The sequence below is a fragment of the Protopterus annectens genome, chromosome 8.part1 (genome assembly GCF_019279795.1).
Source record: "Protopterus annectens isolate FY-2018-M chromosome 8.part1, PAN1.0, whole genome shotgun sequence".
In the NCBI taxonomy this organism is placed as follows: domain Eukaryota; kingdom Metazoa; phylum Chordata; order Ceratodontiformes; family Protopteridae; genus Protopterus; species Protopterus annectens.
In genome coordinates this window covers 102,086,283-102,100,816 of record NC_056742.1, presented here as the reverse complement: position 1 = coordinate 102,100,816, position 14,534 = coordinate 102,086,283, and the positions used below count along the sequence as shown (strand labels likewise).

General features: G+C 44.9%; 1 protein-coding gene across 13 annotated transcripts in view; it reads left to right on the top strand.

Annotated features, from left to right (window-relative positions):
* Nucleotides 1-14,534, top strand: part of ZC3H18 (zinc finger CCCH-type containing 18) — a 2,225,788-nt gene that overhangs the window by 1,216,014 nt on the left and 995,240 nt on the right. For all 13 annotated transcript variants that reach the window (XM_044081724.1, XM_044081723.1, XM_044081715.1 and 10 more), the window contains one exon: nucleotides 12,502-12,603. In XM_044081724.1, coding sequence (XP_043937659.1) covers nucleotides 12,502-12,603 — 102 coding nt within the window. The remainder of the gene's footprint in view (nucleotides 1-12,501; nucleotides 12,604-14,534) is intronic.

Sequence of the window (14,534 nt, the reverse complement as noted above, 5' to 3'; positions counted from 1 at the left end):
GGATGCTCCTTTAAACCAAGACCGTCTGTTTGGCAACAAAGCAGAAGTCGTCCTTAAGATGGAGGAAAAAGCTAAATCTATGCAAACAAAGATTTCCTGCAAGTACAACATCCCAGATTTAGTAGGCATTGGCCTTCTAAAAATTGGTCCTTTCCTGTCTCTTCCAGGCCTTCTCAGTCCAAACCCAGGAACAGCAGACCACCTAGGCTACAGTCTCTAGGTACCCACAGGCCTAAGCAGTGGGGGGGGCTCCCACTTCCAAACTGGAAGTAGTAAGACACCCCCTATGGAAAAATGTCACAATGACTTAACCTTAAACCTTCCAAGCCCTGCTGAACTGCCTGCTCCCTTAGGGGGAAAGATCACCCAGCATGCAAAAAACTGGGAACTCATTACCCAGGACAAATGGGTTTTAAATATAGTTTCACAAGGATGCAGATTCCACTTCCATATCTTAACCAACCCCAAACGGTTGGCCAGACCTATCACCAAATCACTGGGCAGAGGCTCAACAGCAGGTTCTCTCTCTTCTAAGTATCAGGGCTATTCCACCTGTCCCAGCAGAAGAAAGGGGACAAAGTTTTACTCTACTTTTTCTGGTACCCAGAAAAGGCAGCTCCTGGCATCCTATCCTGGACCTCTCTATTCTAAACACCTTTTTGATAATCCCAAAATTCAAAATGCTAACACTTCAACAGCTGCTTCCTATGCTAGGCAAAGATGCCTGGTTGGCAGCCTTAGACTTAAAGGAAGCTTACCTGCACATTCCAATAAGGGAATCTTGAAGGAAATACCTACGCTTCGGAGCAGGCTCCATGCACCAGTTCTCTGCACTTCCCCTTGGCTTATTTACTGCTCCCAAGGTATTCACAAAGTGCCTAGCTCCAGTCATTGCATTTTGCAGGCATTTGATTATTAAAATATACCCATACCTGGACGATTGTCTAATTCAGGCAGAAACCCAGGACATGCTACTAAAACATCTGGCATTTGTAAAGAAACTTCTAACCTCACTGGGGTACACCATAAACGAAAAGAAATCTCATCTACTACCCTGCCAACAAATTGTATTCTTGGGAGCAAGCTTGAACACAACTTCCGAGATGGATTACCTCACGCCACAGAAACAAGTTTGACAGCCTACTTCAAACTACTGGCCACAAAGACCCAGCTATCTGCAAGGAAAATCCTGTAAGCCCTGGGGTTCATGGCCTCTTGCATTCTACTAATTCCATATGCAAGACTGCATATGAGGAAACTACAATGGTATCTAAAAAGCCTATGGTGTCAACATTCTCAGGACCTGGAATCAATGATTCTTATCATTCCTTTAAAAGACAGAGTTCCTTTGGTGGGCAGAGGCCTGCTACCGCAACAAGGGACTCCCACTCACTCTACCCCCTGCTGCCCAAACCCTAACAACAGACTCATCAGATTATGCATGGGGAGCTCACTTGGCAGGGCAGTGCATTCAGGGCAAATGGAACCAGAGTCGGATGCATCAGTCAAAAAGAAATGTTAGCTGTACAGAATTCCCCGACAGCCTTCAAGGACCACATTCTTCCGGGACAATTATTGGTAGACCGACAACACCACTGTTATGTGGTACATAAACAAGCAGAGGGGAACCCACTCGTACCCTCTCTGCAGACTAGCCATGGTTTTGTGGAATACAGCTTTGAGCTACCAAGTGCACCTACAAGCTCAATTTCTGCCAGGCAAAATTAAATTCACTGGCAGACAACTTAAGCAGAAATCTCATGGACCCACACGAGTGGAAACTGGAACCAAAGATATTCAACCTTTTGAGAAACAAATGGGAGAATCAAGAGATAGACCTGTTTGCCTACCTCAACTACCAATTGGACAAATTCTGCACAAGGACTTCCCACAGTCAAGCTTGGAAAGTGGATGCCCTATCCTTCACCTGGGAAAGCCTCTCGGTTTATGCCCTTCCCCTTCTGCCTCTCCTCTCGAAAGTTCTGCTAAAGATCAAACAGGACAAACCAAGGACAATGCTCATTGCACCAGACTGGCCATGCCAGCACTGGTGTACCCCCTCTTGTGCAATATGTCACTGCTGGAACCAGGGCACCTGCCTCAGACCCCTTCCCTGCTGCCTCAGCAGGAGGGCCAGATTCTGCACCCTCAGCTTCAAACCCTGAACCTTGCAGCCTAGCTAATTCCTTGAGCTCTCCAATAGCATTTCTCAGTAAGCAGGTGCTAGGTGTCATTCTGGAGGCAAGGAAGCCTAGTACTAGAAAATCCTATGCTGAAAAGTGGAAAAGATACCGTCCCTGGAGCCAGACTCGGGGGGGCGGTCACAACAGTGCCCAGCTTACTGCATATTTTTCAGTACTTAACAGAGATGCTTCGCAAGGGCCTTTCCTTCTCATCAATTAAAATTAATTTCTCTGCCATTTCAGAACATTATAATACTGAACCCATCCCTCTTCTCTCATCCCCTGCTAAAGCAGTTCCTCAGAGGGGCCAAAATTTTAAGACCACCCAGGAGAGCCCCTACTCCAGCCTGAGATCTTAACTTTGTATTGGAAAAGCTTACTCAACGTCCTTTTGAGCCAGCTGCAACTGCAGAGTTGAAATTCCTTTCTTGGAAAATAGCCTTCCTTCTAGCCATCACTTCAGCAAGAAGAGTGTCTGAATTACAGGCCCTCATGGAAGTGGAGCCCTTCATCATCTTCCATGCAGACAGGGTATCCCTCAGCACCAGTCCTACCTTTATGCCAAAGGTGGTGTCTAGTGTGGCCCTTAATCAGTCCATTCACTTGCTTACCTTTTTCCCTAATCCACAAAACAAAGGAGAACAAATATTGCACTCTTTGGATGTGCACTGACAACTTAGATTCTATTTGGACAGGACTAAGCCTCTCAGAAAATCTGAACAGCTGCTAGTTGGCTTTGCTGCAGGGGCAGAGGGGAAGGTCATTTCAAAGTAAACAATTTCTAAGTGGATAGCCCATTGCATTATTTCTGCTATAAGCACCATGGAAAACCTACCTCAAAAGGGATAGGATCACATTCCACCAGGGCTACATCTACTTCTACAGCCTTTCTCAGAGGTGTCCCTACCCGGGACATCCTAGAAGCTGCTACCTGGAGCTCTGTACATACCTTCACCAAGCATTACCACATGCCTATTTTTTCTAAATCCAGAGCTGGTTTTGGCACTGCAGTCCTGCAGGGCTTAATAGCTGGTCCTTATGCTCTCTAACTTAATTCTCCCTTCCTTAGCTTTGGGAATCAACCCAAATGTAATGACTGCAACAGTGAAACAGGAAGAACATAGTACAGTTGTGTACACTTACCATAAATGTAGATGTTCAAGTGTATTCACTCTTGCAGTCCTGGTACCCTCCCTCCAGCCCCCTGACTTCTCTTGGCTATACTTTATTCTTCTTGTTTAGTGTATTTCAGCTTTTTGGTGCATTTGCTTTTTGTTGGAGGTGTAACCTAACATATAATTGCTTCCCATTATGAGGGCACCTGACATCTGGGGCAAGAAAAACTGATGTAATGGCGTCGGCTGCATGTTTTATACCCCTGACATCATGGAAGAAGAGACAGCATCCGACACATGGATCCAAGATGTTGATATTCAGGCCTGCTGAGGGCTACCTGCAGGCAGATAACCCAAATGTAATGACTGCAACAGTGAGTACACTCGAACATCTACATTTATGGTAAGTGTACACAACTGTATTTTTCTTATCATCCTAGAGCTCTTGGATTGGCCATTTCTAAGCAAACTTATTTCCTTTTGTTATGTGGAGTGAGCCTTTACAGAAGAGGGAAGGCACCCCTATTCTGTAAAGGCTTATTCCATTGAGGCTGTCGCTTCATTTAGTGCTTTCATCAGGGGGACTTCTGTGCATACCTTCACCAAGTATTACAAATTGGATGACATATCTAAGTCTAGAACAGGTTTTGCCAGAGCTATACTCCATGGCTTTCTGGAGAGCTCTACTACTACAACCTCCACCCTCTCCTCATGAGCTTTTGTACTCTCCTTTATGTAAAGAATACTGCAACAGATTAATAGCATGACGTAGAATAGTTGTGTAAAATCTTAGCATAACAATAGATGTCCTTCTCTTCACTATTGCACTATTCCAATTCCTCCTTCGTCCCCCCTGGCATTTGGTTTTTCACTTTGGATATCCTTTCCCTATTTTCCTTAGGCTGACATTCCTCCTGGAATATTCAGTTCTGAGGACAGTGCATACGTGCATCCCTTTTATGGCTGACATGTGATAGCCTACGTGCGAGGTACCCAATCACCTTACAGTAGCGAAAGACTTTTGCATGCTGGCTGACAGCTGGTGGCCTACGGCGTGGATATCCTTCATGTAAAGAATACTGCAACTGTGAAGAAAAGGACATCTGTTGTTATGGTAAGATTTTACACAACTATTCTTTCTGGAGCTTTCTTCAAGGGTCTGAATACTTGAAGTTCAAACAAAAAAGCCAGCACCAGAATGTTGTAACATAAGTGATTTAATAGTTACATAGCATCATACCGGTTTCGGCAGTCCTGCCTTCCTCAGTGAATCACTGAGGAAGGCAAGAGTGCAAAAGCCAGTATTATGCTGTGTAACTATTAAATCACTTATGCTACAACACTTTGGCGCTGGCTTTTTTGTTTGAACTTGGACTTTTTTGGCTGTTTGCACCTGCCATACTTGCGTGGCTTTCTGTCGTATCTGAATACTTGATCCATTTTAGAAGCTGCTATTTGGTCCTCTGTCCTCACTTTTACTAAACATAAGTTGGATGCTATGCTCGGAGCCAAGGCAGGGTTTGTCTGGGTTATTATTCATGGATTTGTGGAGCGTTCCTCTGTTCTTTCTTCCTCTCATCCTTAAAGTAGCTTTGGTAATCTCCCACATGTAATGAATACTGCAGTAGTGATGAGGAAAGACATAGAGTTGTGTAAGATCTTAACATTGCAGTAGATGTCCTACTTTACACTGTTGCAGTATTCAGTCTTTCCCTCCCACCTGCCCCCCTTTCTTCTTTTCAGTTGGGCACACTGCTGACCTAGGGGTCTCTTCTTTTCTTGCCCTGTTTCTGCTGTCAGTACTTCCTTTTTAGATGTAAATGTCCTCCTTTGTCCTGGGGTTGTTCTTGTCCCGGGGCACTTCAGTTTTGACTGTTGAGCATGCGTACGTCACCTTTATGCCCTGTGCCTCCATGGGGTACATACATATGATGTATGACTGGGAGGATGTAAAGCTTTTGGTATACTGGTCAGATGTTGGGCTATTCTCTGCAGGAGATTCCAGATGTAATGAATACTGCAGCAGTGAAAAGTAGGGTATCCACTGTTTATAGTAAGATCTAACAACTGTACTTTCACACCACCAGGTGACTATCCCCTGCCCCATTTCACATAGTCACACCTATAGTCAGTTTAGAGTGTCCAGTCCACATACTGCATGTCTTTGGAATATGGGAGGGACACAGTGAGGACATGCAGATTCCTCACAGAAGGCACCACAGCCAAAAATTTGACTAGTGGACCTCTTACTTTAAGGTGACAGTGCTATCTGCTGCGCCACTGTGCCGCTCTTAACTCAAGATACAGTATTCTGCATAATCATCTTTATGTTCATGTAGCCTACTAGCAGTTGAGGTGTCAAGTCTGCATTCTTTCTGGATTTGGAATTTTTTGCATTATTTCTTTATTTGGAATTTGCAGGAAAGTCCTTGCTTGTGACTTGGGGTAGAGTGGCAGGCTGTAACATGAGTAATACTTGTGTAGCCAGTATGTGACTTCATTTGTATACATTAGCACATAGTGCATGTGCACACACATACAATTGCCACACAAGTTCAACATGTTTTTGACATTTGCTAGATTCTGACTGCTGGATAGGGAATGAACCTGACCATAAGTCTAGTTGAGAAGGTCCCTCTTGTAGACAACTAGTCAAGGAATAATATATTTGCTTACATTATGGGTGGTTATGGAGATGCATTGGCAAGTTTCCTTTTCAGTTATTTTTACATTTAAGTAGATTGATAGCAGCTGCAAACTAAAAGGCAGATCTGAATTTAAATTACAGCTTTAGACTGCAGAATACAAATACAAACTATCTCAACATGCTTATCTAAGAGCTTTTTCTGTATGCATTGGAGTAGAGTGATTATCCTGATTCTTGTTAATTGCCATTCTGGTGACAGTATTTGTCACTGCATAACCTAATTGGAATATGAATGAGTCATATGTGTTGTTCATGAAGCCAGTACTACCAAAAATCCACAAGACCAAGGCCTGAATTCTGTGTTAATGTTTTTCTCGACTGAAATTCAGTTCCCATCTCCTGTCCCTTTTTCCATGGCACTAGTGTGTGTTTGGGGGTGGTTATGGGATGGGGGCACTGCTACAAAATCAAAGGTAATTGTCCTTCGGTTGTGAGAAGTAGTAGATGTCCTATTCCCATGTTGCAGTATTCATACTGTGTGATATCCATCCCTCAGGCGACCTGACATTGGCTCCTATCCAAAAGTTTAAGCCTGGCTGCCGTAGGTGCGTGGGACGTCACACAGGGCCATAAACCATGAAGTATAAATGTGACGTTGGCACGCACAGACCTCAGAACTTTTCAGCCACAGACGACAATTACTTCGACCGATTTGCTCCTACGTCCAAAGACTTCTAAAAAGATAAGTACACTTTTGGGGTTTACCTTTTTCGTACTTACTTAAGCTTTAGCTTGGTTGCTGTAGTTATTTTTATTTAGCTGATGTCTGAAAAAAAGAGTAAATGTAGTTGTGGGGGTCAGATTCCGCACAGACTCCCACAACCGCTGTGTCTTTTGCTTAGGTAAAGAGAAGACCACAAGGCCTGCTCTATTTGCCAATCCTTCGTACCAAAGACCTTACGCAGATGTCTGTCCTCGTTAAATCTATTTTTAGAAAACCAAAGGCTAAAATGCCTCACTCTTAGGGTGGATCCCGAGTTGGCCACCTAAGCCGAACTACTGCGGTAGAAGGCCAAGGTTTGCAGGCCTTCTCCAGATACCGCTCCGCCTTCGGATGTCCTGCCGACTACCATTCTAGAGGCTGAGGGGCACCCAATTACTCCAACAGGCCCTCTGGAAGAGGCCGTGTCAGTACCCATGGAAAACACGTTAGCGGAGTTGATTAAGATGTTAGTAATAACTGACGTCAAGGGGGAACCATCGCTTGACTGGCCAACTGAGACGTCTCCTACACCAGCCCAGGCCTCTGTTTCCCTGCCTACCCAGACGCACACTCCTAAAAGGAAGCAGAAAAAAAATACTTGAGCCTGACGCCTCCGGCAGCCCCAGACTGGGAGTCCTTCATTTCCTCCTTGACGCAGGCCTTTATGGCACTTAGACCTACAGGCCGTACTCCCACTAGTATCTCTGTACCGAGTCCTAGGCTGGCTTCTGCCTCCTCCCTACCTTTAGCATCTGCTCAGCAAACGATTATCCAGGAAAACCCAGACCGGTATTACTCCTCCTCTGAGGAATCTGTCTCCTATGTTTCAAAGATTGCCTCTTCCATAGACTATTACTCTGCTGAAGAGGACCCTATGGAAGGGGACCCCTCCCCCCCACCTGAGGACTTATCATTTGGGGAGACTATCTCAAAAATGAAAGAGTATTTCAAGTGGGATACTTCTATAGTCTCTGAAACCCAGAAGAGATACTTTGAGCTTCTACAGCTTGACTCTCCTTCACCTTCAGCTATCCCTCCAATACTCCCAGCTTTATTGGATGCCTTCACTTCTGTTTCCAAGAACCCAGACTCTCAACCTCCTGCCCATAAGAGCTCGAATAGGTTTTACAAAGTCCCTGATGACTACAAGTTCCTAATAAAACTACCCTTGGCCGACCCTTCTCTTATTTCAGTATCCCCAGACAGACAGTCTGGGCAGTTGCCTTCTGCTTCCCTACTGCCATCCGATAAAGATAGCAAAACTATGGACAGGATGGGGAAAAAGGTGTACACCTCCTCTACCCTTGCCTTCAGGGTTATAAACTAACAAACTCACATGGTGAAGTATGCCCTAGACCTAGTCTGTCAGGTCTCCACCTTGTTGGCTACCACCCCAGACTGTCCAGTCAAATCTGACATTTCCTCCAAATTGTCCCTGGCCACCCAAGTAGCCAGACACTCTGCAGGTATGATGCTGCAGAAGCAGTTGGCAGATCTGATGCCACTGCATCCACCTTGTGCAGATACTCCTGGCTCAGACTACAACCTCTGCCAGATGATGTTAAGGCCAAGATCATGGATTCTCCTCTGGATAACAACCTTCAATTTGGCAAAAATGCTGCAGAACTTTTTAAAAACTTGCAAGAAAAAAGCAAGGAAGTGCAGGACTTTAAGCACTTGCTGGTGTCCCCAGTGCCCATATATTACAGGAACTACGCAGCCAAAACATCCTTTGTTAGAAGGGCCACCTCCACATCTCACCCTTCTACTGCCAGACCACGTAGGGGATCTCAGAGACAACCTTATCCCAGACCCCCCTCAACCATAACCCCTCAACAAACATCCCTTTCCAGGTAGAAGGGGGGCCCTCCTCTGCATGACTGCTTTGCCCAAGTGCCCCTCTCCGTCCGCCTTACCCAATGCCTCCCTTTTTGGAGAACCATCACTACATATCAGTGGGTTTTTTCCATCATCCAAAAAGGATACTTTCTTTCCTGGAAAGAAAAACCTACACCAATAAGGATTCCTTTCCCTCCCACAAATCAACTCCCTCTACTTCCTCCCATCCTGCAGAAACTAGTCTCCCAAGGAACCATAGAACCAGTTCCCTCAGGTCAGGAGGGACGAGGCTTCTACTCCTGCCTCCTCTTCTTAGTCCCAAAAAAGGATGGCCCCTGGAGACCTATCTTGGATCTCTCTTGCCTAAACCTATTTCTACAGGTTCTTGGACCTCTCTTACCTAAACCTATTTCTACAGGTTCCCTCCTTCAAGATGCTCTCCCTTCAAACTCTTTTACCACTCATTCCACCTCAAGCTTACATGGTTACCCTAGACCTAAAGGATGCATCCCTGCACGTCCTAGTCAAACCCTCCAACAGTAGATTCCTACACTTCTCTGGGCCCTTTTCTCATTTTCAATTTACTGCATTGCCTTTTGGCTTGTCTACGGCACCCAGAGTTTTTACCAAGTGCTTGGCCCCAGCCAGCGCCCATTGCAGAACCAAGGGAATACAAATCTACCCTTAAGTGGACGATATTCTCATTTTGCCAGAATCACAGTCCACCCTTCTGGCAAATCTCCAATTCACCATGTCACTTCTAAACAACCTGGGTTTCACTCTCAACCTCCAAAACTCCTCTCTCCTCCCACAACATGACAAGGTTTTCCTAGGGTGCAGATTCAGAACAGATCTGATGAGATCCTTCTTACCACCAGGCAAGGTACAATCCCCCTCCTCCCATTTTCTAAGTATATTGATGGAATCACATCTACCTGCAAGACAGTTTCTACAAACTATAGGTCCCGTGGCTGCCACCATCCCCATGCTCCCGCTAGCAAGGATGTATATGAGGAAATTCCAAAGGTACTTAAAGGCTATTTGGTCCCAGAGCCAACAACCTCTAGACAAACTTGCCTCCCCTTCTGCCCTGTCTGAAATTAGAGCTGAAGTGGTGGATTCAGCAGGTTTCTGACAATCAGGGAATTCCTCTACAACTTACTCCCACTTCCCAGTCTGTGCACATAGATGCATCAGACCTATGATGGGGAGCAACCCTGCAGGGCTATAGGGTACAACAGTGCTGGAACCCTGCCCTGCAAAAAGAGCACATCAGTGTGAGGGAGATGACTGCTGTCCTCCTAGCTCTAAAAGTTTTCCTTCCCATGCTGCAACCAGGAATACTCCACATTGGGACAGACAATACGACTGTCATGTGGTACCTAAACAAATAACGAGTGACAGAGGCATACTGGTTATGTTGGATAACCCTGCTAATCTGGGAACTAGCAGCAAAACGCAACCTATTCCAGAAAGTTTCATACATCCCCTCTCAGGAAAACAAGCAAGCGGACTTACTCAGCAGAACCACTTCTCTGCAACACAAATGGATGTTACACAGGGATACCTTCCTACACATAGTCCACCAGTGGGGCACAGCACAACTGGATCTGTTTGCCTCCCCCCAGAACAGACAACTGAACAAATTTTGCAGCAGGACTCGAGCACCACTAGCTTGGAGAGTGGATGCCTTCAGTTTTTCATGGCAGGGAATGTACCTATACGCCTTCCCTTCCTTCCTTCTAATTCTTAGTTTCTTTCTGAAAATCAAGAATGAACAACCAAAAATCTTGCTGGTGACTCCCTGTTGACCAAGGCATCACTGGTTCCCTCTTCTGTTTTCTCTAGCCAAGGGCGATCACCACAAGTTACCCCACCAGGTGGACCCTACTAACTCAGCAACAGGGATCCCTCCTGCACCCACAGCTCTCTTTACTGCAACTAACTCTGTGGGTGATCAACTTTTGATCCCCTTTAGACAATACTACTCAGAAGATATGCTCTCTGTCCTGAGGGAGGCCAGAAAACCAACAACTGTAAAAAACAAAAAAAAACAAAAAAAAAATGTACTTGTCTAAATGGCAGAGATTCTCGAAAAAGTGTTCTCTGAGAAACAAGGACCCATTTCTAATAGATCCTCCCCTGGTCCTGAACTATACCTGCGGACTCATTAAGGAGGGACTAGCTTACTCTTCTGTCAAAGTCCATATCTCAGCCATTTCTGCATGCTTGCCTTTACAGCCGGCTCTTCTCTCTAGACTGGATGTAAAACTTTTCCTGAGAGGGGTCCTACACATCAGTCCACCAAGAAAGCCCATTCCTCCTCCCTGGGATCTCATCTTCGTGCTAGAAAAGCTTACCCTCCCCCCTTTTGAGCCAGCCAGCACAGCATCTCTTTAACCATCCTTTTAGTGGCCATTGCCTCTGCTAGAAGAGTGTCTGAATTACAGGCCCTGATGGCTTACCCTCCTTACACCACCTTCCACAATGACAGTGTTTCCCTATGCACTAACCCCTCCTTTATGCAGAGAGTAGTTAATGAGCTTTCCTTAAGCCAGTCTGTTAACCTACCCACCTTCTTACCCTCTCCTACTAACTCCGCGGAGTGGATCCTCTATTCCCTAGATGTACATAGTCAACTGAGATTCTACTTGGACAAAACCAAGTCTTTCAGAAAATCTGGCCAACTGTTCATTTCCTTCCATCCCAGGGCCTTGGGTAAGGCAGTCCTCCAAACAAACTATCTCCTCCTGGATCAGAACATCAATCCTTTTTTGCTACTCTCATAATCACAAACCATTGCCTCAAGGAGTGCGAGCGCATTCTACCAGAGGCATGGTTACCTCTAAGGCCTTCATGAAAGGACTAGACACAGCTTCCATCATGTAGGCAGCCACCTGATCCACAGTTCATACCTTCACCAAGCACTACAAGCTGGACCAGGTCTCTAGGGTCAGGGCAGGATTTGCCAGGGCAATCCTGCACTGATTCCTAGAATCCTCCACCTCTGCCACCTCCCAACATTCCTCCTAGCTGTGGTACTTTCCCATAGTATGAATACTGCAACATGGGAATAGAAGGACATAGAATAGTTGTGTAAAATCTTACCATAACCATAGATGTCCTTCTCTTCCATGTTGCAGTATTCATTCCCACTCTCCATCCCCCCTGATATCCTCTTCTCTAGGGTATACCCTCACTGCAGACCACTCTGTGCAGCCCTGCAAGGGCATTTGCTTTTGCTTTTGCTTCTCCTTGGCCTTGTAGTCTCTTCTCTGGGCTTCAAGTTCTGAGGTCTGTGCTTGCTGATGTCACATTTATACTCATGGTTCATGGCCCTACGCGTGAAGTCCCATGCACCTACGGCTGCCAGGCATAAGCTTTTGTATAGGAGCTGACGTCGGGTCACCTGAGGGCTGTAAATCCCACAGTATAAATACTGCAACATGGAAGAGGACATCTATGGTTATGGTAAGATTTTACACAACTATTCTTACTTTATGGTTTAGTATTGGTTTTATTGTGCAGAGTAAATAGAAGTATTTATAGAGAAAAGTTAAATATTTACAATATAAGGAGTAATGAAGGAGTTGGGAGTGTTTGGTTTTTAATGTATGCTGTAAGATTAGAAACACCACCTTGCTTACTCAAAATTAAGGTCTGAGGTGGAATGATCTGTAGATTGAAAAGTTACACAAATCAGCAAATGGATGCTTTTTATCCTCAGCTATACTTTCTTCCTTTCATCCCTCATTCCCTACCTTTGCCTAAACTAGGAAACTAGACTAGCAAAAGTAAGTATGCAGGGAGCAAAGTAAAAGCTCGCTTAAACAAAAAAAAAGGTTGCACATCATTACTTTCTTATTAGGGACAAATGAAATGGGAGTGTGGTTCCTCATTTTATTGTACTTTGTATTATATTGACATAATCCTTGTTTTGTTTTACTTTACCAGGTCCCAGTCATTTTCATCGTCTGCAACACCTTCACCTACCCCATCACCTCGTAGAGTTGTTGCAAAACCTAAAGTGGATGTTGCAGTGTCCTCTGCCAAAGGGTGAGAGACTAGTTTTATTTCAGGGCTTTCTGTCTGAATGTTGAATGAAAATTTAACTGTCTGGATAGCATTTTAGTTACTAGGTTCAAATTTCTTCCTCCACCTTCAGGAGTAACTACATCTTAGATCACTCATCTCAGAACATAACTTCAGGGAAAGCAAGTTTCTTTTACATAAATATTTTAATATTTTTATTTTTACTTTTGCCTGCTCTCATCATTTACCAGGAGAGTCTCATTTTTGTTTACATTATTCTTCAGTCTAGTGTTTTCTGAAGTAAATGCTAAAATTGCACTTTCCTGTTTGCATTTGATCCCTCTGTTTAGAGTGGTAACTGAGACTTAGAATCTGTAGTCTCTTTTACTTAACATGGGAAACTGGTGATATTCAACATAATGTTCACAGCTGCAGTAGCACTTGATTTTCAGTCACAGAAAGCCTGGTGTCTCTCCCAACTTCCAAAGCTTTTCTACCTTCTCCAGAGGCTGAGGCGATATCCTCTTACTAGGGTATTACCAATGTTGGTGTATGAGAGAGATGTCTGTCATTTTCAATTCTTTCTTGCCTTAGTATGAGAATTTGTTGACATAAGTATTGTACATGGTCATTCCATCGGTTCAGATAAATGCCTGAATAGAGAGAAGAAACCTTATTTTTATGTTGCTTTTGTTTCTTTTTAGCTAAGGAGGCATCAGGGTTATAGGTGTCAGTTGCTAGAGTTAGTAACTGAATCACTTGGAGGAAGTCCAGCACAAAGGCTTTTAGTTAACATTTTTTTTTTCTTTTTAGGGATGGAGCATGTCCTAGCCTCCATTCCCTACTGTGCTAGGTTAAGTCAGAAGGCCAGTAGGTGAAGAGCCACATTTCTGCAGAAGTATTTGAACTGGAAGAGGCTGCATGTTTTTTGTCTGGAGCCACCATGGCACCAGTCAAGTTGTCCATAGATGGCCCACTTAAAAAAAAAAAAAAAAAATAGAGAAGCATGCAGAGGGAGAGAGACGGAATCTTGAGAGGCAGAGGCAATCTTTGAGTCTGAAGACCATCATCTTAGAATTTGGCCTCTGGCAGTGCCTCAGTGGAAGTTGTCTTACAGTTGACGGCACATACTCATAGAGCCAGAACCCTGCAGCAGTTTGTTGATGTGGATGCAGATGTTCTTCGTGTTTCACTGTTGCAGTCATTACATTTGGGTAATCCTGCTGGCAGGTTGCCCTCAGTCGGCCTGAATTCCAAAGTCTTGGGTCCTGCGTCGGCTGCTGTCGCCCCTTCCCTGATGTCAGGTCGTCAGGGGTATAAAAGAAGCAGCCAACGCCATTTTCTTCAGTCTTTCTTGCCACGTGGTGCCAGAAGCAGAAGCAGTTCGCAAGTGCCGGTCGGCCGACTCCTGAGTTTTTCGTGTTCGAGTTTCAGACCCGAAGTCTTCAGTAAAGCAAAGTACCTCATTGGGGAATCTTTTTTCTTGCTCCAGACCGATGTCAGTAAAAGTTAATAATTGTATTTCTTGTGGAAAGCAAATACCTCATAAGGACTTTCATTCTTACTGTATCCCTTGCCTAGGCCCTGATCACAACGTCTCTGGTTGTCGGTTTTGTGCTAGATTTAACCAACGCACTATTAAGCGTCGGTATGATTTTGCTTTAAACTATTTTGGACGCCGGTTTAATTATCCAGAAATGTCGTCTGATAGCCATCCGACTACCGGGTTCACAAAAAACACAAAGAAAAAGAGAGCTATAAACAACTGAGGTCCAAAACCGATGACGAAGCTTCTCCTAAGCCAGTCGCCGGTTCTCAGTGAGGCGCTTTTGCAGCCCCTGACGCCCGCTACTTTAGAGTCGCAGGCCGCTACAGACTCCCACGTGGAGTCAGCCATGCCGCCGGAAACTCAAGGTATTGGAGCCTCGGACACTATTCCCTCAGATGGGTCCGGA